Source organism: Ovis canadensis, chromosome 15 (assembly GCF_042477335.2).
Source record: "Ovis canadensis isolate MfBH-ARS-UI-01 breed Bighorn chromosome 15, ARS-UI_OviCan_v2, whole genome shotgun sequence".
Taxonomy (NCBI): domain Eukaryota; kingdom Metazoa; phylum Chordata; class Mammalia; order Artiodactyla; family Bovidae; genus Ovis; species Ovis canadensis.
In genome coordinates this window covers 44,198,976-44,223,678 of record NC_091259.1, presented here as the reverse complement: position 1 = coordinate 44,223,678, position 24,703 = coordinate 44,198,976, and the positions used below count along the sequence as shown (strand labels likewise).

The 24,703-nt window shown below is 37.9% G+C and overlaps 1 protein-coding gene across 50 annotated transcripts in view; it reads right to left on the bottom strand.

The window, feature by feature from the left end:
• Nucleotides 1-24,703, bottom strand: part of SOX6 (SRY-box transcription factor 6) — a 715,111-nt gene that overhangs the window by 212,587 nt on the left and 477,821 nt on the right. For all 50 annotated transcript variants that reach the window (XM_069554258.1, XM_069554268.1, XM_069554273.1 and 47 more), the window contains 2 exons: nucleotides 4,894-5,066; nucleotides 2,041-2,109 (listed from right to left, as the gene is read on the bottom strand). In XM_069554258.1, coding sequence (XP_069410359.1) covers nucleotides 2,041-2,109; nucleotides 4,894-5,066 — 242 coding nt within the window. The remainder of the gene's footprint in view (nucleotides 1-2,040; nucleotides 2,110-4,893; nucleotides 5,067-24,703) is intronic.

Sequence of the window (24,703 nt, the reverse complement as noted above, 5' to 3'; positions counted from 1 at the left end):
TTTATACTGATGAGATCAAGGCCTGAAAGGCTTCAATTTTTAAAAATTTAAACAATGAGAAATATGTATAAAATTTAAAGCAATTGAACTTCTATTAAAACACTTGGAAAACCAATTTCCTTGTCTTCTCAAATTGAACATTCTGACAAATAATATTTTAAGATCATGTTCTAGTTTCCTGAAAAAGATTTCAACTCATACAGTCGTTATGACTATAAAATATCATCAATAAATGCCTATAATATTTCACAAAGATACTCTGAACTAATTTTGTTGCTATTCATCTGAGATCCTCAGTACCACAGGTACACGCCAGTTAAGACATCCAGTTAATGCAAACAACTTTGGACTAAGAAGTGAAATATATTCAAAACAAATAACGAAGTAGGTAATAAAGAGGTAGTAAAAACATTAATAATAAGTAACTGATATGAAAACATCTCAGGGAATTTCTTCCATTTCTGCTTTACAAATAGGAGAAACAGAGAGTATTCTAAACAATCAGGTTATTTAACACCTACCAAGTTCTTAGAGAGGAATCTAGAGAAAAATGTAGGAAGCCACAGGCTAAAACTCTTGACCTTAGCAGTGGGAGACACACTGAAAATTGTAATAAGGGCAGAGCAAGGGAACACCTGGACAGTTATTTAATTAAGGATCTCAGCATGAGTCATAAGATATCAGGATAAAAAAATTATTCCAAGATTTAATTATAAAAGCTGACTGTCCAAAATGCCAGAGACATACTATCTATTATGTTTGGATTCATTATTTTGAAACATATAGACTTGAGTATGGAATACAGAATCAGAACTAATTAAAACAACAACAGCAAACACTAGTTAAAACTTCCTAGTAAAGATGGGCAAAGTGCCAAATTAGGTACAAATACTTCTTCACACACCAAATCAGTATTTTAAATGCAGTGACTACTACCCGGAACACTAAATGTGACTGCACAATGAAGCAAAGATCTAAATCATTGACTTTTCATTGGTAAGGTGAAATAAGTAATAACTTTCTATAAATGATTTTTAAAAACATAGGAAGGTGTAATACTAATCCCAAGGAAAGGACTAATATAATTCAGAATATAGTGCCCCAACTAGGCTGAATAATATATCCCAGTATAGAAAATATCTACAACAACCAAGAGAAACCCAGAGGCTGTGGTGGGTACGTGTAACTCTGGGATCAGTATGCCTGAGGTTTAATCACCAGCCAACCAGTTGCTTACTCTAAGGCTTTCTAGAAGTCACACACCCACCTATGAGCATATCCAAAAATGGAGATCACTTCCCTTACTTATGTCAAATAGCTGTTAGTTGAATTAACTGTCAAATATCTAACGGAATAACAGAAACCAGAATTCTTTCTCAGGCCATTGTAATTATGATCTCTATATTGTGTTACCCTGTCACCAAAAAAAGAAAGAAAGAAAGAAAAGGAATAAAGAAAAAGAAATTTCTAAGCTGTGTTACAATTACTCAAGTTTTTCTTCCTTTCTAGACTATAAGCTTCTTGAAGACAATTACTAATCTTTATATTCCTTTTAGCACCTAGCAGAAATGCAATTAATATATAAAAAGAACAAATTAATTATTACCAACCTTTTCCTAGATAATAAGATTCTTCTCATAATTGGCCCAATCAGACATCCTAACAAGCAAATAAACATAAGCTTCTACCCATGATACTATCAGACGGTAACATACAGAGCAAGTAATTTTGTGGCAATAAAACTAGCATGAGTATGCCACCTTGGAAACCATTATGTTTTCACTAGGTTGTATTAGTCGAATGGCAGATGGTAAAAAAGGTAAGGTTTATCCTGCTTATGCATCACATCAGAAAAGAATGCTTAGACTTCCACCAAGTCGATATTTCCTACATTCATTTATACAACTGTATACAACATCCTTGAATAAAAGCCCTATTGCTGCTGTTTATAGAGAAGGGTGCATTTGCAGCATTTTAAATTCCATTTTCAAGGAGGAAAGTATCTAAGTATAATCAGACAAGAGGAATAAATACACAGACCTGGATCTGTTGTTGCAGGAGATTAATTTTGTGTTGCTGTTGCAGAAGTTGCTGCTGTTGTCTTGCAATCTATCAGAAATAAAATTTCATTAAGTTAAAATGAAATGCTTACACTTTTGCCATTACCTGAGGTACATCTCCTGGTATTACAAGAATGTTTTACTGTACTTCTAATATGAAAGAATTCCTATAAAATGAGAGAGGCAGAATCAGAAAGTTGGAGAGAAGGGAAATATTTCAAACAGGTGCCATCTCTCTGCTCACCCCTAAATCTTGACCTGTACATGAGAACTGGCCACCTTGTATTACATTTGTGAGCAGTTCATCTATATCTGCACTGGTCATCTGGAAAGAATGGGAGTTTCAAAATCTGATCCTTGGAGAATAAAGGCAGGAAAACTGGCTACATGTTTCTGAGGAGCTTAATTTGGATTTAAAAAGTAAAATCCATAAGCAAAGACATGAAAGAACTTTCTGTTACCTATAATATGGCCTACTTTGGTGAGACCTTTTTTACTGTAAAGATTTTTAGAACTGATAATGCTTACAAATATTGTCAAGGGAATGTCAAAAGAAAAAAAACAGCAAAAATAAAAAACTTTTATCTTTTTTTGCTGATGTAATGCATAACATACAAAGCATTTTTTTTAACAAATAAAATTTCATATTTATTCACATCTTTTTTACTGCAATGTGTTAGTTTTATAGTACAGGATCCACATATAAGTTTTGTATTCCCTTGCTTCATCCAACAAATTCAACATCTTAACATGTCATCTGGTCTATAAAAAAAAACATTAACCACTTAATGCAAGCCCCATTGAAGACTGAATCTTCCCCTCAGGAGAGCAAAGAACTTCTTTAGGATAATAGTGTTTACTATAAAACATGAGTTAGGTGTCAGGCTGCTTATTACCTCAAAATCTGAGCTGCTGGAGCTTGAAACCCATGGGAATGCCCCTTAGTGAGAACACACTCACTGCCAACCTAGGAAGCCAGAGAAAAAAATGGCCAGAAAGCTCTTAGGATGACTTGGTTTCATGATGCCTATAGGCAAGAGTTATTTCTTCCCTATTTCTTCTATTTCCAAAACATTCTAAAATGGACAGTGTTGGAAATGAGTGTGAATTACCCCTCAGCTGTATACTTCCTGAGTCTTTTTGATATTTTAGCCTAGAGTAGAGGGAAATACCCAAGTTACATTCCTTTCAGCAGAAGATGACAAATAGCAGTCTGCCCCCAAATATGGGTTAATGGTTTCTGGTGATGACTGGTTCATACTAGAAGTCATGATAAAGCTGCCCCTAACACAGGCTACTGTTTAAGAAATGGGACCACTCCTCCCCAAAGCTTTATAAGCAAAATGGAAATAGTATTTAATCAAGTTGAAAAGGCTCACTCTGCTTACCACCATTCAAATCAGAAATGGACAACTCTGCAACTCAAGGTATACATGCCGGATCTCTGAATATTCATTTCCTCTTAGCAATCCAGTGAAACACCGCTAGACATCTAATATTGATGGTCCCTCCTAAATGATAAAGTGCTGCATAGAAATGCATCCAAAACACCACAGTGCAATTACTATCATCCACTCTAGACGTATGGGTTTGACACAGTGAAGTATGGTACATAAGCACCATGTGGCTCAAATTCTGAATTTTATTTGCCAATCGGTTGAGCTACATGCTCGCTTCATTGAGCATGACAACCTAGTTTTAAGTGTCATTTAATTTTCATTTTGAAATATAATTACAAAGTGTTCACTGTAAGATATCACTCGTCTGCAAATGTGTCAAGATTAATTTGTGCTAGCTTATTCACAAGTGTCAATAGTTAATTACTGTGTCATCTCTGGATGGCTAAATGACATTCTAACTTCTGATTTTTTACAGTGTTCCTTTATGTTATTTTCCATTAGGGGCTGAGTCCATATTCCTACATGTGGGCAAATATTCAAGCATATAAAATACCAGACGTCACAACTCATTAAAATCAACAGAGCATATATTGCTCTATATACCCCTATAAAATACAGTTAACTGAAAAGATAATTCCAGTAATAATGTCAGATTCCTAAAAACTGCACATTAATTTGGATCTGTCTGATCTAAAGCATCAGGGACTACTCTATAGGATCCTTGTTGTTAGATTAATGTACTCTTATGAGACAGGAAAAACATTTGTGAAAGTGATTTATTTTTTAAAAGATACACACTTAAACTTTGCTATTTTTCTTCCTTCTCACTTCTAAATCAATGAAGTCAAATTCTTCCAGGAGCCATGTGTTAATTTGTTTTTAATGATTTACCTATGCTAAAAGAGAGTGACCGTATAGTTTATCAGCCTAGCCAGGACAACTTTCACAGGTGGAAGAGGGGAGTATTAATACTCTGGAAAATGGATATTAATCAGAGCTATTCTGGAAAAACTGAGACATGTAGTCACCCTAGCTTGAACCAGTAAGTTCAAAGATTCTCAAAGTTTTTCTAGACCAGGATCTTCTTTTACTGGATGAGAAAAGAAGTCCAGAGAGAAGTGATTTACTCATGGTTAAGCTACACTAGGGATATATGTGATACCTACATGAACAAGTATCCCTGAGTAATTAATCAAATGCAAATGTTCTGGAACAATATTATCACTTCAGTTATGACCAGTTCTATTATGCCTTTCTTTGTCCTCCACATATCCCCTCAGTATTCTCAACGACCCTAGATTTCCAGAAGGCTTCTTTCTTTCCTTGTCTTTGTTTTAGGAAGGCTTATGACAAATAAACCAATCAATGTGATTACTCTCTGAGCTTGGCACATTCCACATCTCCAGTTCATCAGCTCCTTTTGCAGGGCTCACCTGTTCTTGCTGTTGGCGAGCAAGGTCCATTTGCTGCCGTTGTTTCTCAATTTGTGAGGCTGCCAGTTTTTTCTGTTCATCATGCGCTGCCAGGAGCTGCTCCCGTAAACTGATCAGCTGGGTAATCATGGTAGAGAGCTGCCGTTCTTTTTCTGCCAGGCTCTCAGGTGTACCTAAAATGGAAGTGAAAAGATATCTCACAAGTTTGAGAAAATTCTGAATGAATTAGGGAAGTGAGTGGGTAGGCAGATTTAGAAAGGGACTGCTCTAAGACACAAATATCTGGGACAATAACTGGAGGTCACTGTGAGTGCAAGAACTCTATGGAGAGCAATGGAATGAGCACTCGAGTTAGTCATTGCCCTGCCAACAAAAAGGATTGTTGCCAATGAAATAGTCACTCTTCCCTCTTGTTCTTTAAAACAAAACAAAACAGAACAAACTACTCTATTCTCTCCCTTTCACCACATTCCCCTTCCTTCTCCACCCAAATCTATCTTGTCAAGCTAGGAAACGTATGCTATTTAGTACCAAAGATTAGAAACTGTAGGTTGTATTAATATTCTATAATCACCTCTACCCTCAATGACTAACAGAGAATCTAAGACATAGTAGGTACTTAATAAATGCTATTTCAGTACTTTTCTGATCACTGCCCTCAGAAAATTTTTCTACAGTGCAAAGATCTATCTCTGAAGCTTAGAAGTCTGAGGTCTCTCTTGGATATGGGACCAGGGACAGAAAAAGGAAAAAAATAAAATAAAACTGTCTTGCCTCAGGTGACAATGAAACTGATTTTTTTTTTTTCTCCTGTGAGGGGATCAAGCTAAAGTTCCCAAGTTCATCCTTAAAGGCAAAAATATTGCTTGGGGGGCTCACTCACCCCTTTGTCATTTGTCATTCTTCAAAAGGGAAAAACACACTCAAGGTTGGAAAGGTTGAAAAGGTTACGATGTCACTGCACACTTACAGTATGCACTAATGGTGCTGAACAGTCTATTTATGGGCAAATTGCACAGCTCTGCTAAGTAAAGGGTACAGAATCCTTTTGTGACTTGAAATTAGAGCATTTTACTGTAGCATAAGATAAGAATTTCAGCCCACTGAATGTGAGCACACAGGCTTCATTATGAAGAAATGATCTATGCTTTGAAAGCTTTTCAGGAAGATGCCACCAGCTGTCAAAAGAGATAAAGATTGCCAATTTTGGTTTGTGTGGAAGAGGAGACTTCCAATCTCCTTATGCAATTCCCCTCATTCCTGCTAAGAAAGCACCAGGACAATCTGAGAAACTGTGGGCCCATGGGAAAAGGGAGCCTTCAAAGGATGTTGGCTAGCCCTTACTAATATATGATTCTCACAAGGTAAGACCTGATATCAGTTGAGAAGCTACAATATTTTAGGATTACTTTGGTATTAGTGCCAATTCATGTCCTTAAAAATAAATACGTAAACACATAACTAAGTAACTGTCAATGTTCCATAATCCTTAATGATTTGTTGAGCTGAAAGTGAGTGAAGTCGCTCAGTCGTGTCCGACTCTTTGCGACCCCATGGACTGTAGCCTTCCAGGCTCCTCTGTCCATGGGATTTTCCAGGCAATATACTGGAGTGGATTGCCATTTCCTTCTCCAGGGGTTCTTCCCAACCCAGGGAATGAACCCAGGTCTCTTGCACTGTAGACAGATACTTTACCATCTGAGCCACCAGGGAAATCCTGGTTGAGCTGAAAGGTGGCCTAAAATCAAAATTAAAAGAAAAATAAGATAGTGAAATGATATTAGAAAATGTACTTCACTGATATGGAAACAAATTCTGTATCTCAAGGATTGTAACCAGTTGTTCTTTCTAGCTACTGAGAGTGATTGTTTTAAATGAGTTCTTATTTCAGCAATAGGAATTTAAGCCTGGTGAAAGAAAGATCTTCTTGATCCAGAAATATTAAAATACAAAATCAGGTTCCTAGAGGGGAATCATAAAATCTCTCCCAAAGTAAAACAAGCTCAACTAATATAGATGTTAATGATATATAGGAATGAGGAGATATAAAACAAGTATGAAATTTACTTACTCATTTCATTAAACTTTAATTAAAGAATATTTCCTGAATCTCAGGTACTATATCAAGAACCAAGGATACAGATACCATAGCAAGAAAAAGCAGACAGAGTTTCCTACTCACACCCTCACCAAGCAATCACATATATAAGTGTAGATGACAACTAAGTAAGAATTATAAACAGGACAGATACTTGATGGGAGGTTTAACCAAGTTTGGGAGGACCAAGACTCAGGAAGGTATGCCTGAAAAGGTATCAGTAATAAGTTAACAGAAACATGAAGAATTAACTAGTCAGAGGTGGAGAGTGGTCAAGAAGGTTTTCAGTAGGAGAAAACAACGTAGACAAAGGCCCTGTGAGGTGCCAGGTGGTGGGAGAGTGTCAGTGTGTGTTCCAGCAATTGAAGGTAGTAAAACTTAGGCAAAAACAAACAAAAACACAAAGGAGAGTAGAGTACTAGATGAGGCTGCTGCTGCTGCTGCTGCTAAGTCGCTTCAGTCGTGTCCGACTCTGTGCGACCCCATAGACGGCAGCCCACCAGGCTCCCCCCATCGCTGGGATTCTCCAGGCAAGAACACTGGAGTGGGTTGCCATTTCCTTCTCCAATGCATGAAAGTGAAAAGTGAAAGTGAAGTCACTCAGTCCTGCCTGACTCTTAGCGACCCCATGGACTGCAGCCTACCAGGCTCCCCCGTCCCTGGGATTCTCCAGGCAAGAGTACTGGAGTGGGGTGCCATTGCCTTCTCCGAAATGAGGCTAGAGAGGTAGGAAAAGGTCACACCATTCAGCTCCTTACAGACCATGCTGGATGAACTTCATGTTTATTCCAAGAAATTTTCAAAATCACTAAAATATTTTAAACAAGAGATGATGTGAGTATTCTGGCTATAGTGTGAAGAATAGTTTGGAAGTTATTAGAACAGATAAATGGGATATACGCAAATTTTATTATATATTTTTTGTATGTAACAACAACATTCTGAAGTAACAACATTCTGATTTACCTGTAATTTTATTGTTATACCTACATCTTGATGAAGATGAAAGAGGAGAGTGAAAAAGTTGGCTTAAAGCTCAACATTCAGAAAACGAAGATCATGGCATCTGGTTCCATCACTTCATGGCAAATAGATGGGAAACAATGGAAACAGTGTCAGACTTTATTTTGGGGGGCTCCAAAATCACTGCAGCTGGTGAATGCAGCCATGAAATTAAAAGACGCTTACTCCTTGGAAGAAAAGTTATGACCAACCTAGATAGCATATTGAAAAGCAGAGACATTACTTTGTCAACAAAGGTCTGTCTAGTCAAGGCTATGGTTTTTCCAGTAGTCATGTATGGATGTGAGAGTTGGACGGTGAAGAAAGCTGGGCACCGAAAAATTGATGCTTTTGAACTGTGGTGTTGGAGAAGACTCTTGTGATTCCCTTGGACTGCAAGGAGATCCAACCAGCCCATCCTAAAGGAAATCAGTCCTGAATATTCATTGGAAGGACTGATGCTGAAGCTGAAATTCCGATACTTTGGCCACCTGATGTGAAGAGCTGACTGATTTGAAAAGACCCTGATGCTGGGAAAGATTGAGGGCAGGAAGAGAAGGGGAAAATAGAGGATGAGATGGTTGGATGGCATCACCGACTCAATGGACACGGGTTTGTGTAGACTCCAGGAGTTGGTGATGGACAGGGAGGCCTGGTGTGCTATGGTTTATGGGGTTGCAGAGAGTCGGACATGACTGAATGACTGAACTGAACTGAACATATATGAGGTGAGTTAAGAGAACACTTACTGGACACTGGTAAAGTTACTGCACCATAATTCTTTGTTAATAAAGAAGAGCGTTCACAGGAAGTTTGGGGCAAGGACCAATACAAGAGTTGGATCTGGCAGTTAGATTCCCCAGTAAAGACTGGAAATTTTTCTCTTCTCTCCTAGGTTAAACTACATCTTTTCAAAAACCTTTAATATATTTTGCTTTCTTCCCTGCATAGGAAACAGAGAAGCTGAAGATAACATATAAATGGCTTCTTAACCTCTGCTGTTCAAGGTGAAGCTAACAGGTCCATAAATGAATAGATGCTTCCAATACTAATAGACATGTATACCTGAATTAATAGAGAACACCATTTAACTGAATCTTTTTACAAATCACCATGCTATTCAAGTTGTTTAACTGTAAAAATTCAATGATATCTAAATTAGTTTTTCATTGACCTTAAAAAAGATACATGTTTAAGAAGAAAACAAGCCACGATAACCAGTATATTTAAATCAAAAAGTTAGGTGCACATATAAGGCTATTGTTATCCCTAAATTTGAGAAGCACGTATATATTTTGAATAGGTGTGAGTGGCATGACAAATGCAGTTTGAATGAAATATAGTAGTATAACAAATCTAAAATCGCTCCTGAAATGGGAAGTATACATGTGGATATATACGTATACACACACACATTTTAGCCTATACGTTTAGATAATATAAGCTCTTACATAATGTAAACTGATTTCTAGTTTTGTGGCTCAGTGGTAAAAGAATCCACCTGCCAATGTAGGAGGAACAGGAGCTGCCAATTCGATCTCTAGGTCAGAAAGATCCCCTGGAGAGAGAAATGGCAACTCACTCCAGTATTCTTGCCTGGAGCATTCCATGGACAGAGGAGCCTGACGGGAAAAGTTGGACACGACTGAGTGACATCACACACACACACACACACACACACACACACATAGGACTAAACATACATATGCGTGTAGTCATTCTTCTGTTCTATACCCATTGTATTTGTCCACATATAGTGGTTTAAACTCAAGTATTTAAAATCCGTGGTGCTGGATTTTTGTTTTAATTAACAGCAAATTTGTATGCAGCTATAATAAAAATAATATCAAGTCTAAATCACACTGACTAATCAACCTGCAAACACGAGTTACTTCATCTCAAAAATACTAGTTTAATTGAACGTGAAACTTTACCATAGCAAAGGAACTAACAACTGCTAGAGTTGTTTAAAAGTAGACAATTTAATAAGAGGTAGTGGGGCAACCTAACTACATATTAAAGAAGGCAACTGACCTGTAGAATGCTCTTAGAAGGTAGCCTAACTCTATGTAGGAAATCTTGTCTTAAATTACATTTTGAGGTTTGAGCAAATCAATTTAGAAAAAAAGTAGATCAGATCCCGAGGATCTGCCCAGGCCAGCAGAGGTCATCAGTAGCTGCCTACATCATCTGTTTCTCATCTCCAGGCTATCTTAAAATGATTCTTAAAGCCACTGCCAGAAAATATCTCTCCTTCATAAAAACAGAAGTAGTTTCATAAACCAGCAAAAAAAGCTTCCGTACACAGCTTCTTTACAAGTTAGGGCGCCTGCTTTTATCTACTATCACACACAGAGTGCGCCTGACACTCTGTGCTGTAAACTGTATTCTCCAACTGGAAAGACAATGCAATAGGGTTTTTGTTTTGTGTGTGTGTGTGTTTTTCATGGGGTCGTCTTTATCCCCAAACCACATCTGTCTTGAGTTTCTCTCAGATTAGTCAGGTGGATCAGTGCTCCCCAGGGCCTGCTCCAGCTGAAGTATTTTAATTTGACTAAACACCTGATTTATTTTATCTCTCCGATGAGAAAGGCAGTTTGTCTTAATAGAGCCTGTCAGCCCACAGCCCCATTCACAGCAATTTACAGGCAGCCAGGGACGCTGAAGAGAAGAGTGCCGTGATTCTGTATTTTATCCTCCTCCAGAAAGCACCTAAAAGCAGCTATTCACTGCTACTGCATGTGGCATTTTAGAACTGAATTAGCTTTTTATTCAAGTAACTACACTTGTTGTGAATAGCTTATCTGTAAAATTGCTACATTCACTACTGATTTTATTAACCTTTGGCTCTATCACAAAATGGTCTTCAGTTAAGAAAGACCTTTAAAATTGACACATTTTTTTCTTAGGGGCCTCTATTCCAGTGACTTCAGATTTACTGAGTTTGATCCACTGAATTCTTTACCAGTTGTACTTAAAATTTTGAGTCTCAATAGGAAGTCAATAGTGTGTAAATAAGGAAACACTTTTCAAAATGTAAATACAGCAGCAATTTCCCTCATCAAAAGTTTTCAAATACCATCTTTCACCATAACAGTTTCAAAATCAGCCCTCTAGCCTTTTTTGGTCATAATCAGAAGAAGTTGAAAAAAAAATAACTAAAATAGACTATTTATTTTAAACTTTACAAAGTATAACTACCTGTCCCCAGGTACAAAGCCAATAGAGAAATTAAAAATAGATGGGAATTTAGGTAAAATAATAAGACAATTAGGACAAATCCTTTCTTGATTATAGAATAAAAAATTAAAAATCAAGTTCAAAATTTTTTTTTAAACATCAGCTCCTAAAAGTTAGTATCACAATCTGCTGGTTAATTTTGCCCATGTGAAATATACATAATTACAATCAGTGGTGCTAGAAATAAGACTGGGCATTGGGAAGTCCCTAAAGATTCCACATCTGGATATGGGAGGCACCTTGCAGATAGCACTTTAATAAATGGATGTGCCTCACCTCTTTTACAATATTCCCCTATCTAGGACTTTTAAAATATAAAAATCTTAAATAGGTCGCTCTCTTAATATCTGTCCTCTGAAAGTGGATCACTGCTGTATGGTGATGACTAAGTTTTTTCTAATAAGAAAACCCAGAAACAAGCACAACAGAGGAAAGAGAGACAGAGAAAATTAGAAATGTGAGGGGGGATTGGTAGAAAAAGAAATAGAGAAGGCAGAAGGGGAGAAACTAAGAGGGAAGTAGAGAAAGGGAAAGAGAACAAGCAAAGACAGCTAAATTAAGTTTTGTTAATTTCTCTGCATGTTTTTTATTTCTTCATATTTACAAAATGAGGGGTAGTAGTGTTAAAACACAATGTTTACCAAGTCAAATAAGACTAATATTAACAAATTAGTTTGGCATTATCTAGAAATGTGTCCTAGCAAATTTAAAAGAAAACTTCTACCTAACCATTCTTCTTTATTGGATCACATACCACTTTAATATAGTTAATAGGACTAAAGAACAAAATTACAAGTCTGGGTATGAACAGTGTGTTTGGAATGATGGGGAGAGGTGGCAGTAACACTGGAGTGGAATTCTGATAGATATATACTTTTCCACATCAATCCTGGAAAGGATTAAAGAATTTAATCATAGAGCTCAGTCAACAATCCAGAAAGATTTTAAATTAAGTTGAAAAGAAATGCTCTTGAGAATCAATTCCCTGGTTAGTTCTAATTTTTTTTAATGGACATTGTTTGAGAAGAAAGACAAAATACAATGCTAGTCATAAAAGAAGGCTGCATTTGATCTTTTCTGCCCACAGGTAACCTGGTTAAACTGCAGCGTCTCAAACTGCAGCCTCCTCACACATCAGATGGGCTGTGATGTCTCTACTTCACAAGCTCAGTCCACCATTTAGCACTGGCCTTTTTGATACAGTGTTCTTTTAAATGTCACAAAATAGAACAGCAGAAAGTCAACAAAAATAAATAGGGTAAGCTGAAGAAAATAACAATCCATCAGAAGGTCCCCTGATAAAAGTTACTTTGTGGTGACTGCCCGAGAAAGGAACCCCTGTCCCAGTATACTAGCAGCTAATTTGAGTTCTGAATCCAACAGCAGTTTTAAAAGCTTTCCACTCTAAAGGGCCCCAGTGCATCATAAAGATAAAGGATTTCAGTACAAAACCACCACAAAGACCTCTATTATCTTATCAGTCTTTGGTTACAACAGCTGAACCAATATGACTAAATTCTGAATGACTTTTTTCAAAAGAGTGAAATACTGGAATTTCTTTGTTTTCTCATCAGTCAGCTATTGTCATTGCTCCCATATGCTACTATCCACTACTTAGTAAATAAAAAGTTTCATAAATGCAGCAATTGTGCTTGCTCTTAGGGATCACTTAGGGACCACTGCACAGAAAGTGTGGCTCATGGATCGAGGTACAGGCTGGTTTCTTTCTCACCCAATGTATGAGAATTTTCTTCTTAAAATGTAAACATTCACTTAAAATGTCATTAAAATTTTACTGTGTATGAGCAAGAGAAGGACGTCCAGCAACTCCTAAATTAAGTTCAACTCTCCTGTCTATTCCAGGCACACTCACCTCTCCTTCAGTTTCCTCTCTCTCTAGCTGCAAAAGGGAAGTCTATTCCTGGATCAACTGAGGTCTATTCATGTCGCAGATCCCAAAAGAGTAAGAACAATCCATGGAATTCTGCCATCTAGGCTCCTAACCTCACAGCTGGGTCTTTAGCCCATTGTGCTTTATTAGCTCATCCTTTCGGGGTCCGGAAATGAAGGTATCCTGAAATATCTCTCCTTCAGCATGATATGCTCTCATCACATTACTGTTCTCTATGGATAATAACTGGTCAATGGCTACATCTTCAAAATTCACACATAAAAAGAGTAATTTCTGATCTTTCATAAATGCAAAATTCTTTGGTCCTTTGGGGGAAAAAGTTTTAAAAAAATTAATATTGCCAACATCATTATAGGATTGGCTCTTTCTTTAGAAGCTCCATCAGAATTAGAGGAAAGGAAAATAAGGATTAAGAAAAATAAACCAAGGTATTTAACAAAGTATTGTCTTAAAAGATTTTACATGATAGCTAATTTAATCATCATTCTAAGTGTTGCAGGGGCTTCCTTGGTGGTTCAGATGTTAAAGAATCTGCCTGCAACGTAGGAGACCTGCATTTAATTCCCTAGGTCAGAAAGATTCCCTGGAGAAGAGAACGGCTACTCACTCCGGTATTCTTGCCTGGAAAAATTCCATGGGCAGAGGAACCTGGTGGGCTATATAATCCATGGGGTCACAACTCTGAGTGACTTCTGAGCGACTAACACAAACGTTGCATTATTTTTCATTTCACAGATGAAAAACTACTAAAAGTAAAGAAACTTGACCAATTCATACCATTTGATCAGATTTGAATTCAGGTCTTCTGATTCTTAACCCAAGGAAGTCTGGAGCCTAAGGGAAAGCTAGCTATTATATCTTTCCTTGCCGCAAACTTAAAATATATTATAGGAAATTTTTCAAAGTTAGGAGCAATGCTCTAAGGGATCTAAAATTTTAATACCACATAAGGCTTCAAAAGTGACTGTGTGGCCAGTTAGCTCAGTTGGTTAGAGTGTGGTGCTAATAACACCAAGGTCGTGGGTTTGATCCCTTTACGGGCCAGAATAACTTTTGGGGCTTCTCTGGTGGCTTTGATGGTAAAGAATCTGCCTGCAATGCGGGAGACTAAGGTTCGATCCCTGGGTCAGGAAGATCCCTTGGAGGAGGGCATGGTAACCCACTCCAATATTCTTACCTGGAAAATCCCATGGACAGAGGAGCCTGGTGGGCTATAATCCATGGGGTCACAAAGAGTCTGATGTGACACACGGCTTCGAAATATACAATTTCTTAGGAAAGGTTTCTTTACAAAATGAGAAGCCTATCTTTTAGATAGGCTAGGCAATTAGAATACCAAAGAGTTGAGCAAACTGAACTTTGATACCTTACAGATTAAAAACAGATCTTGATATTAAGTGATATACCTGGAGTTACTTAGGAAATTAGCACCTAGCCTGGCAGTCAAGACCTCTGTTATGTTTATTCTCCAAACCTATTTTCCCTTAGTCTCCTCAATGAGCATATGACTTCCTGGTTCTGAACAAATACAAGATTATACACACAGTGACATCTCCAAATATTCCAGATACAATATTTATAACAGCCATGAAAGGCTGAAAAATATACTCAAATATTTCACACATCAAGGGCACTGTTGTCATGGAGTACAGTGTCTCTGCAGGCTCGAACAGTAAGCTGCTAGCCAAGAGGAAATCACCTGGAGAAAACTAGTTAAGTGTTCCTAGCAAGGTCTGAGGAACATCTCTCAATACAGCTAAGTCATAGGACAGTTGATTGTAGAAACACACCACATACCTTGCCCATTTCTACATTGTATTTACGACTTGTTGAGTGTAAATTAGGGGACCCCTACCCTAGCCTAATATGCCTTATTTTACAAAGATAATTGTTTAAACTTATATAGCAAGTGCTGCACTCAATATTCCAGCAACTATGGAAAACTAAGCAGTGACCACAGGACTGGAAAAGGTCAGTTTCATTCCAATCCCAAAGAAGGACAAGGAATGCTCAAACTACCACACAATTGCACTCATTTCACATGCTAGCAAGGTAATGCTCAAAATCCTTCAAGTGAGGCTCAATAGTACATGAACCAAGAGTTTCCAGATGTACAAGCTGGATTTAGAAAAGGCAGAGAAATAAGATATCAAATTGTCAACACCTGCTCAATCACACAGAAAGCAAGCTAATTCCAGAAAAACATCTACTTCTGCTTCATTGACTACAGTAAAGCCTTTGACTATGTGGACACAACAAACTGTGGAAAATTCTTAAAGAGGTGAAAATACCAGACCACCTTATCTGCCTCTTGTGAAACCTGTATGCAGATCAAGAAGCAACAGTTAGAACCATACATAGAACAACAGACTGGTTCCAAACTGGGAAAGGAATACATCAAGACTGTATATTGTCACCCTGCTTATTTAACTCTGTGCAGAGTACATCATGTGAAACGCTGGGCTGGATGAAGCACAAGCTGGGATCAAGATTGCCCGGAGAAATATCAATAACCTCAGATGACACCACCCTTATGGCAGAAAGCGAAGAGGAACTAAAGAATCTCTTGATGAAGGTGAAAGAGGAGAGTTAAAAAGCTGGCTTAAAACTCAACATTAAAAAAAATGCTGGTCCTATCACTGCATGGCAAATAGATGGAGAAACAATGGAAACAGTGACAGACTTTATTTTCCTGGGCTCCAAAATCAGTGCAGATGGTGACTGTAGCCATGAAATCAAAAGCTGCTCCTTGGAAGAAAAGCTATGACCAACCTAGACAGCACATTAAAAAGCAGAGACATTACTCTGCCAACAAAGGTCCGTCTAGTCAGCTATGGTTTTTCCAGTGAGAGTTGGACCATAAAGAAGGGTAAACACTGAAGAATTGATGCTTTTGAACTGTGGTTGGAGAAGACTCTTGAGAGTCCCTTGGACTGCAAGGAGATCAAATCAGTCAATCCTAGAAGAAATCAATCCTGAATATTCATTAGAAGAACTGATGGTATAGCTGAAGCTCCAATACTTTGGCCACCTGATGCGAAGAGCCAACTCATTAAAAAAGACCCTGATGCTGGGAAACATTGAGGGCAGGAGGAGAAGAGGATGACAGAGGACAAGATAGCTGGATGGCATCACTGACTCAGTGGAAAGGAGTCTGAGCAAGCTCCAGGAGATTTTGAAGGACAGGGAAGCCTGGCGAGCTGCAGTACACGGGGTGGCAAAGAGTCAGACACAACTGAGCAACTGAACAAAAGCAACAACATAGTAATTGAAGGCAGAGGAACCAGAGATCAAATTGCCATCCGCTGGATCATGGAAAAAGCAAGAGAGTTTCAGAAAAACATCTATTTCTGCTTTATTGACTGCCAAAGCCTTTGACTGTGTGGATCACAATAAACTGTGGGAAATTCTTCAAGAGATGGGACTACCAGACCACCTGACCTGCCTCTTGAGAAATCTGTATGCAGGCCAGGAAGCAACAGTTAGAACTGGACATGGAACAACAGACTGGTTCCAAATAGGAAAAGGAGTACATCAAGGATGTATATTGTCACCCTGCTTATTCAACTTATATGCAGAGTACATCATGAGAAATGCTGGACTGGAAGAAGCACAAGCTGGAATCAAGATTGCCAGGAGAAATATCAATAATCTCAGATATGCAGATGACACCACTCTTATGGCAGAAAGTGAAGAGGAACTTAAAAGCCTCTTGATGGAAGTGAAAGAGGAGAGTGAAAAAGTTGGCTTAAAGCTCAACATTCAGAAAACAAAGATCATGGCATCTGGTTCCATCACTTCATGGGAAATAGATGGATAAACAGTGGAAACAGTGTCAGACTTTATTTTTTGGGCTCCAAAATCACTGCAGATGGTGACTGCAGCCATGAAATTAAAAGACGCTTACTCCTTGGAAGAAAAGTTATGAACCAACCTAGATAGTATATTGAAAAGTAAAGATATTACTTTGCCGACTAAGGTCCGTCTAGTCAAGGCTATGGTTTTTCCAGTGGTCATGTATCGATGTGAGAGTTGGACTGTGAAGAAGGCTGAGCGCCGAAGAATTGATGCTTTTAAACTGTGGTGTTGGAGAATACTCTTGAGAGTCCCTTGGACTGCAAGGAGATCCAACCAGTCCATTCTGAACGAGATCAATCCAGGGATTTCTATGGAAGGAATGATGCTAAAGCTGAAACTCCAGTACTTAGACCACCTCATGCGAAGAGTTGACTCACTGGAAAAGACTCTGATGCTGGGAGGGATTGGGGGCAGGAGAAGAAAGGGACGACCGAGGATGAGATGGCTGGATGGTATCACTGACTCGATGGACATGAGTCTGAGTGAACTCCAGGAGTTGGTGACGGACAGGGAGGCCTGGCGTGCTGCGATTCATGGGTTCGCAAAGAGTTGGACACGACTGAGCGACTGAACTGAACTGAACTGAACTGAACTGAATGAAGAGCCTGATATAGCTTAACTCATTTATTCCTCATAACAGTCCTGTGCAGTAGATCATACTGTTTTCTGCATTTCAAAGATGAAGAAACTAAGGCATAAAAGGTTAAGGAATTGACCAAGTCTTAAGCTGTTAAATCTTTATATCTGAGATTCAAAATCAGGCAGTTTGGCCATAGTTTGTGTCCTCTTAATCATGATGATAAATGGAAAATGGGACTCCAAAATGGTCCAACTTCTCAAAACTACTTCACTCATCAGATAGAGAGCTGAAATTCTCCTTATAATAGTTTGTTTTCATGCAATGTTTTCTGGGCTCCTTAATAAAATGAAAACTCACCTAGGGAAGTATCTATGATTTTTTTTTTTTTCTCTAAGATGGCTCAACCCACAGACACAAAGCCCGACTGACCTTTCAGTCTGAGTCACAGAATGTCTGCCATTGTTTGTGGGCATCTTTCACTACTAATTTAGTCTCTCACTCTTACACCCACTCTCTTTCTCTCCCTCTGATCTTATTTGCTCCAAATTTTAACCTCCTGATTCTGCTACCAGCCCCTCCCATCCCATACCCCCCACCTGGATTTCTATGTGCCTCTCCACCAGACCTAGTCTGTGAACCCTGACTCTCAAATCATGGAATTTTGAAGATGATGTGGTTGCTCCTCTGGCTTTTAGTGCCCTTTTTGATTCCTCTGAGAATCCCCTCATTCCAGGTCTGGCAAAATGAAATACATCCTTGACACAAATTACTTGATCAGCCATCTACATAGCCCAGTCCAGACCACCAGTTTTTTCTGTATTTTTCATAGGTATCAGAACATTCAAGTGGGCCTGGATGTTGGCAGTGCTAATAAGACTTGATGGGAAGGTGTGTTTAAATTTTTAAATTAAGACACAACTGAGTTAAGGGAGGTTGTCTATTTGGTTGTTTTACATAATAATAGATAGTTCACAGTTTCCCAAATTACAATACTGAGTATCCGATCAGATAACAGGCCAGTAATACAGATCCCACCCATCACAAACTCAGACTGTGAGTATGTAGAGAGAAAATGGAAATGGAAATTTTTATTCTAAAATTGCTGTTTCTTTGTTCTGTCGTATTTGAATACAGCTGGATAAATAGCATGTTCTTTCATTCTCAATTTTGACTTTAACAATGATTTCTGTGTATGACAGGTGCTAGCATCATCATATTATGAAAACATATTATGTTCAGAATGACTTTTTGAAGGTTATCTAATGTTTCCCATGAGAACAGACAATATTCAAGACATAAATATTAAGGAAAGTCAAAGAAAGAAGGACAATTAAAACCTGGGTCCAGAAATGAGGCAAGGTCTTTCATCACAGGATGATTTTGAACATGCTGAAGTAGAACATGAAGAAAACAATTTAAAAAACATTTTAAGCCTCTTAATAATTAAACTAAAAAGCCAATGAATGTTGGCTTGGCCTATAAACAAAATTAGCTTAGCCACAAAAGGATGTCCTATTCTTCCACTGGGACATTCTCTTACAAATGCATAGAAAGAGTGATTCAAAGCTTTAAAAGAACTCAGTTCTGTCCCTCAGTCGTGTCCGACTCTTTGCGAACCCATGAATCGCAGCACACCAGGCCTCCCTATCCATCACCAACTCCTGGGGTTCACTCAAACTCACGTCCATCGAGTCAGTGATGCCATCCAGCCATCTCATCCTCTGTCGTCCCCTTCTTCTCCTGCCCTCAATGCCTCCCAGCATCAGGGTCTTTTCAAATGAGTCCACTCCCCTCATGAGGTGGCCAAAGTATTGGAGTTTCAGCTTCAGCATCAGTCCTTCCAATGAACACCCAGGACTGATTTCCTTTCGGATGGACTGGTTGGATCTCCTTGCAGTCCAAGGGACTCTCAAGAGTCTTCTCCAACACAATAGTTCATAAGCATCAATTCTTCAGCGCTCAGCTTTCTTCACAGTCCAACTCTCACATCCATACATGACCACTGGAAAAACCATAGCCTTGACTAGACAGACCTTTGTTGGCAAAGTAATGTCTCTACTTTTCAATATGCTATCTAGGTTGGTCATAACTTTTCTTCCAAGGAGTAAGTGTCTTTTAATTTCATGGCTGCAATTAAGATCACCTTATTCAATAATTACAGGTTATAAATGGAATTTTAAAAGAAGCTTATAAAAACCATGTTTCTAGTAGAACTCTTAAATGTTCAGTTTTACAATTGTCAAATGAATAAAGATAAAGATTTTCATTTTTTTTAACATGAAGGCAAAAGCTAGATATGTGATCCTGAGGCAGAAAGGGGAAATTATATTAATATTTGAGCCTCATAGGAAATAGAATGCCACAATCAATCTAGTTGTACTGAAAAATAACCTCAGGAGTGCTGGACACAACTTTTTGAAAAGGCAAATGTCTGAGAAGGCAACCAAAAGACAATTGCAATAGTTGCATTTAGGAGTGATACTTAAAAAGGTCTTTTCTTATAAAAGATGATTATAACATTAGTGGTCCCAGGATAATTGCAGTGGCAGCAAGCTGGGTAAACATACAGATCTCATATGACATCCTCCCTCCTGGACTCTCTTGGCTCCTCACCCAGGCTTAAAGGCTCTGCTGCAAATTAGATAAGGATCGCAGTGCCACTCATAATTCTGTAGAGAAAATTGGTGGGGAGGAAGGGCAAATGATAGACCACAATGGGTACTTCCTACTGTTAGCTCCTTAAGGGCAAGGTCTATGTCACATGTTTCGCTGTGACAAAGCACAGACAGTTCATATCATTTACTTTGTGCTGAGTAAAGTTAAAATGAACCTAATAACCAACTGTAAATCAGTAGTTCCCAGAATAGTCGGAGATAGGCAGCCAGAGCAATTAACAAACCAGATGCAATTGCTCTGAACTTCAGCAGTATTTGATCCATGTCTGAGTTGCTTTCAGTTTGGTAACCATTGTAACTAACTGAATTTAATGGTTCTCCCCACGGTTATGTAAGCAGTAGAAATCGAATCCAATTACAAAGCAAAGATAAATAATAAAATTTGAACAACTAAAGAAATCTAGATTTACATTCAATAAACATTTTTAGAGCACATACGATAGTCCAAATACTTTCTATGTACTAGGGCTAGTACTTAGCATTCTTATCTGTTTCAACAAACTTGGGAAAATGAGGCTGAAAAAGGTTAAAAATATACCAAAGATAACATAGCTTATAATGAATAGAGCCATGATCGTAAGCTGGATGGTCTGATCTTCAAACCCAGACTCTTTCCAGTAAACCACAAATGTTTCTTAGGAAAAAAACCCAACAAGAATTAATACTTAAAGACATTGACTCCATACAGAGTCTTCAGAAAGTCCTTCTGCATTATTTAAAAGTTAAATATCTTAGTGGTAGAACAGCGGTATTTAAAGGTAAACTAATTTATATTTAGAACTATTACGATTTAATATTATTTAACTTCTTTTGGGGCTTCCCTGGTGGCTCAACAGTAAAGAATCTGCCCCACAATGCAGGAGACACAGAAGACTCAGGTTTAATTCCTGGATTGGGAAGATCCCCTGGAGGAGGGCATGGCAACCCACTCCAGTATCCTTGCCTGAAAAATCCCAAGAACAGAGGAACCGGGCAGGCTACAGTTCATGCAGTCGTAATGAGTCAGACACGACTGGAGCAACTGAGCACAACACAGCAACTTCTTTTGAATAGTAAATGAAGTCTAATGTCATAGGGGACTAAGCATATATAGATAGGTTTAAAAATGTTCTAGTCAGAAAATGTTGCACCTAGAAATTCAATTTGAATTATATGAAAAAGATTTCAAGCAGTTCTATGAACACAAACCACAATTTAGAAGGCAGAATCAACTAAAAGGACTATATAAATTATATGGACTGAGCAATTCTACAGGAAACATTTCAAAGGAATTTTTGTCATTTACTAACATTACTTAGGTCACTTTCTAACATCACCTTCTTCCAATAAAATTGAATTACATATCAAAACAATAAAATCAGAGAACAGGGTCTAACTCTTAATTGCCCAAAGAATTGCCAAAGGAGTTACAGTTGACTGGCCGATTCATTTGCCTATCCTAATGCCACCAAAGCTCTTTTAGGAAGATGTATTTTACAAGTATCCTTTAGATGACAAAATCCATTTTTGGCTCAATTTCAAAAGTTGGAAGAATGCCCTTGACTGTGTCACTGTAGATTGATCTAGATCAGTGTTTCTTGGTATTTTAAAATCTATGTCCTTTACTCTGCTTTCTCACCATACATTTTGTATTTGAAGCTTTTATTTTACACCTATGAGTTTAAGGCAAGTTGAAAAAATTTGAAGTGCTTATTAACTTGATAAAGGAATATATTCTTACCATCTTATTGATAAATCTATAATGTATCTTTTAATTTCTTAAAAAATCTTGATAGGTTCCTTTCAATGTATTTAATAAACTGTGATTTTAGCAGTATTCAATTATCCTGCACCAATGACATATATTTACCTGATCACTTTTTGATAACAATAATAGATAAACATTTCTAAGTTACTCAATATGTCATTTATTTAATTAATTATTAGCATTTCCCCAGCACCTACAACAGTTCCAGACACATAGTTGGTCTTCAATAAATATTTATTAAAAGGAATTCTATTATGTGAATACATTCATATAATTCATCATCCCAATTAGCCCATTTCTTAAATGAAAGGCGGCACTGTTAATTAGTCCATGAAGAACATAGGTGTAATTCAGGACAATTCCAGGTAAGCCAGAACATATATATACCCTAATCATAAATTATTCTTATTTAATGTCAGTTTTTGACGAGGTTGTTACATAAACAGAACTCTGTAGTTAACAAGCAAACTTTATAAAAATTCCATAATATGAATTTTATGTTGTTGGTAACCTTCAAATCTAAATGTCACAATTCTACAGATTAAATAGGCTCAATTCTGCACTATTGAAAACATATAGAAATGTATAATAAACCCAATATCTAGAATAAGCCTAACAAAGTAATCTTGTCTCACAAAGTTTGAATGTTTGCTCCTTATTTGTCAAAGTATTTAGAAGAGAAATTTTTAATTTAAGATTCATAGAAATGTATGATATTATACGTTTCAATGCCAAAAGTAATTAGCCTCCAATTAAAATGAATAAATTTATATTAAAAAAAAGATTCATAGAAATAATCCATTTTCCATGAAATGCAATTCCCAATTAAGGTCATGCAGGTCAGTAGGTGCCCAATATGCTACTGGATATCAGTGGAGAAATAATTCCAGAAAGAATGAAGGGATGGAGCCAAAGCAAAAACAATACCCAGCTGTGGATGTGACTGGTGATAGAAGCAAGGCCCGATGCTGTAAAGAGCAATATTGCATAGGAACCTGGAATGTTAGGTCCATGAATCAAGGCAAATTGGAAGTGGTCGAACAGGAGATGGCAAGAGTGAACATCGACATTCTAGAAATCAGTTAACTAAAATGGACTGGAATGGATGAGTTTAACTCAGATGACCATTATATCTACTACTGTGGGCAGGAATCCCTTAGAAGAAATGGAGTGGCCATCAAGGTCAAAAAAAGAGTCCGAAATGCAGTACTTGGATGCAATCTCAAAAACAACAGAAATGATCTCTGTTTGTTTCCAAGGCAAACCACTCAATATCACAGTGATCCAAGTCTATGGCCCAACCAGTAACGCTGAAGAAGCTGGAATTGAACTGTTCTATGAAGACCTACAAGACCTTTTAGAACTAACACCCAAAAAAGATGTCCTTTTCATTATAGGGGACTGGAATGCAAAAGTAGGAAGTCAAGAAACACCTGCAGAAACAGGCAAATTTGGCCTTGGAATATGGAATGAAGCAGGGCAAAGGCTAATAGAGTTTTGCCAAGAAAACACACTGGTCATAGCAAACACCCTCTTCCAAAACCCCAAAAGAAGACTCTAAACATGGACATCACCAGATGGTCAACACCGAAATCAGATTCATTATATTCTTTGCAGCCACAGATGGAGAAGCTCTATACAGTCAACAAAAACAAAACCAGGAACTGACTGTGGCTCAGATCATGAACTCCTTATTGACAAATTCAGACTGAAGAAAGTAGGGAAAACCACTAAACCATTCAGGTATGACCTAATAAAATTCCTTATGATTATACAATGGAAGTGAGAAATAGATTTAAGGGACTAGATCTGACAGAGTGTCTGATGAACTGTGGACAGAGGTTCACGACATTGTACAGGAGACAGGGATCAAGACCATCCCCATGGAAAAGAAATGCAAAAAATCAAAATGGCTGTCTGAGGAGGCCTTACAAATAGCTGTGAAAAGAAGAGAAGCGAGAAGCAAAGGAGAAAAGGAAAGATATAAGCATCTGAAGGCAGAGTTCCAACGAATAGCAAGGAGAGATAAAAGCCTTCCTCAGTGATCAATGCAAAGAAATAGAGGAAAACAACAGAATGGGAAAGACTGGAGATCCCTCAAGAAAATTAGAGATACCAAGGGAACATTTCATGCAAGGATGGGCTCAAAAAAGGACAGAAATGGTATGGACCTAACAGAAGCAGAAGATATTAAGCAGAGGTGGCAAGAATACACAGAAGAACCGTACAAAAAAGATCTTCAAGACCAAGATAATCATGATGGTATGATCACTCACCTAGAGCCAGACATCCTAGAATGTGAAGTCAAGTGGGCCTTAGAAAGCATCACTATGAACAAAGCTAGTGGAGGTGATGGAATTCCAGTGGAGCTATTTCACATCCTGAAAGATGACGCTGTGAAAGTGCTGCATTCAGTATGCCAGCAAATTTGGAAAACTCAGCAGTGGCGACAGGACTGGAAAAGGTCAGTTTTCATTCCAATCCCAAAGAAAGGCAATGCCAAAGAATGCTCAAACTACCGCACAATTGCACTCATCTCACTGCTAGTAAAGTAATGCTCAAAATTCTCCAAATCAGGCTTCAGCAATATGTGAACCGTGAACTTCCAGATGTTCAAGCTAGTTTTAGAAAAGGCAGAGGAACCAGAGATCAAATTGCCAACATCTGCTGGATCAAGCAGATGCTGGAAAAAGCAACA